The sequence below is a fragment of the Sinocyclocheilus grahami genome, unplaced genomic scaffold, assembly GCF_001515645.1.
Source record: "Sinocyclocheilus grahami isolate Dianchi unplaced genomic scaffold, SAMN03320097.WGS_v1.1 scaffold4608.1, whole genome shotgun sequence".
NCBI lineage: Eukaryota > Metazoa > Chordata > Actinopteri > Cypriniformes > Cyprinidae > Sinocyclocheilus > Sinocyclocheilus grahami.
The window spans coordinates 8,694-11,163 of record NW_015509516.1 but is presented as its reverse complement, the minus strand read 5'-3'; the positions used below and the strand labels follow the sequence as shown (position 1 = coordinate 11,163).

The 2,470-nt window shown below is 37.0% G+C and overlaps 1 protein-coding gene across 1 annotated transcript in view; it reads right to left on the bottom strand.

Moving 5' to 3' along the window:
* LOC107576906 (interleukin enhancer-binding factor 3 homolog) overlaps positions 1-2,470 on the bottom strand; it is a gene marked incomplete at its 5' end in the record, with an annotated part of 9,018 nt that overhangs the window by 2,045 nt on the left and 4,503 nt on the right. Inside the window, 4 exons of the mRNA XM_016263028.1 lie at positions 443-476; positions 1,293-1,418; positions 1,523-1,657; positions 1,822-2,160. Of these exons, the coding sequence (XP_016118514.1) occupies positions 443-476; positions 1,293-1,418; positions 1,523-1,657; positions 1,822-2,160 (634 nt within the window). The remainder of the gene's footprint in view (positions 1-442; positions 477-1,292; positions 1,419-1,522; positions 1,658-1,821; positions 2,161-2,470) is intronic.

Here is a 2,470-nt window from a genome sequence, read left to right as displayed (position 1 = left end):
GGTGAATAAAAATGGGAAGCAGGGCTAACATTACAGAGTCCCTTTACAATAATTCACATACAGAGCTGTCAGATTCGTAGATTGCCAGGAAATTTCAGGCTTTTATTATTGTTCCTTATATATTTACGTCAAAGTTCAGGCTATTATGATGGCAGATATGCAACTTACTTTCTCAGGATATATGCCTTGTAGGACTTTTTGCTTACTGTCAGTGACATTGTTATAGCTAGTCAGATCTGGTGCAAGCATAGTTAAACCTCAAACAATCATATTCACCTGACTTTTCCTCTGCACAAATACTTAAGTTTTATGTTTGAACCAAAGATAACAAAAAAAAGAGACAATAATTTCATAGTGTACCTCTAATAACACAGTATATTGAAAAAAGACGCATGAAACATGGATATTATTAAAACAATTTATTCATAAAACCATTATTTACTGTTGAGTTGCTCATGTTGACTTTGACCAGGTTCCTAGAGAAAAGAAAGAAGGTCCGTTTTAATAACGGATTACTATACATTTATGATGAGCGAATACTGCTGATCTACTGTTGATGAATTACTGCTAATATTCATTTTGATGATAGTTTCTTTGCAGTGTTATTTCTTTAGAAAATAACTGAGAGTGTACATATGTTGATTGCTTTTTCTGTTTGTGAACAGCTGCAAACAAAATCAAAACAAAAAGTGCCCAATGTATTTTGGGCTAATGTGATTTTACCGTTTGAATTTTATTCCTGGTTATTCTAAGTGATATCCTAACCTTGTAGCCTCTATCGACCCTCGTCAGAAGCATACAGTGGATTTAAAAAGACTAAAAATAGTAACAAATTGAGTATTTTGATTTTACAATAATTGGCCGATTAATCCAAAATTTTCCCTTATTGGATTTTCAGTCTTCAGTGTCACATAATCCTTCAGAAATCATTCTAACATGCAGATTTGCTGCTTAAGAAACATTTATCAATGTTGAAAGCATTTTTGCTGCTTAATATTTTTATGAAAACAGTGAAAAATTTTTGTTTTACCATTGCTTCCTCACTAGGTACCACCCTTCATAAAACATCAGAAAACTAAAAATGAAATGTTCAAAGCAGAAATTGAACAATGTCATGATCAATTTGCTGTCACTCATGCCCATGCCACAGTACAATTCAGTGTTAAAGAACTCCAGCGGAGAGTGATATTGGCATCACTGTGACAGGGAACATTTGCATGAATTTTCATTGTGACTTGTAAAGTACAAGGACACTAGCTCAAAATAAACTAGCTTTAGTCAACATGTCTAACCTCAATGGTGAAGGTCTTGTCGTTGAAGCGTCCCTTGACAGAGATAAGTTCATATTTCAGACTTCTCCGATTCTCGTTGAGTTCCATGACGGGATTCTTGCCATGTTTGGTGAGGACGGGGCCACCCTGCGAGATGAAGTGGAACCAATCATGCCAAACCAATTTTCTACAGTCTACAAAGGCATCAAACCCCAAAGCTATTCAAGGAGGCTCAATCTTTGGATGCTAACCTCAGTGCCATCATCAGACCCTGTAGGAGTGGTTTCATCTGAACCGGTGACCACAGTCGCAGCAACAGACTGGCTCTTATTTTCATCAGCAGGCTTGGCCTCTGATGGCAAGGGCACACCTAATGCTTGCAGAACCTGTGTGTTGTGTACATGGCACAGACAACCACTGAAATTCACACAATGTTTATTTCACACTCATTAAAGACCACAACCCTGGAAAATGTTATCTGTGCAACAGCTACATGTGGCATCTAGAACAAAGTTTCTTTCAAACTTGTGACTTCTTTCAGCAGACTCACTTTCTGGGCAACATGAAGCTTGGCGCTGCGTTTGGAGGGGCCTGTAGCCTCATAAGTTACTCCATCCACCTCTACAGACATTGTGAACTGAGGTTCATGTTCAGGCCCAGACTGTGATGCCAATCTGTAGAGGGTTCCAGGCCGCAGCTGGTTCAGCTTCATCAGGGCATTTGCTGGTTCGCGCCTTTCTGCCAGGAGAACACAGGTATTATGGAAAAACAATATGGCTGACATTGTATACAATACGTATTTAACTAAAAGATGAGGCATGCAGTATTTACTATACATTAAATTAGGGATGCTCAATATTATCGGAATCGAAAGCTGCGGCAGCCTCCCCTAGGTCCTAATGTCCATCCGGTAAGGCTTTTATTTATTTAGGGGGCGCTGTAGGTCTACTTGTAATAAAATGAAAAATAAAATACACAAATAACATTAAAATGTTAAGGTTGCAACTGCATTTGTCTGAAAGAAAAAAAAAAATTGTACTGACTGATTTTATTATAGTATTATCAAAGCATTCAATGTACTCTCATTAAAAAAAGTTTAACTTTAATAATGTTTAATTAGTTCTAACAAGCAAGTTTTTACACAAAACTTACTAAAAATTAAAAATAATTTGTTTATAATCTCTGCACAGGAGAGACTT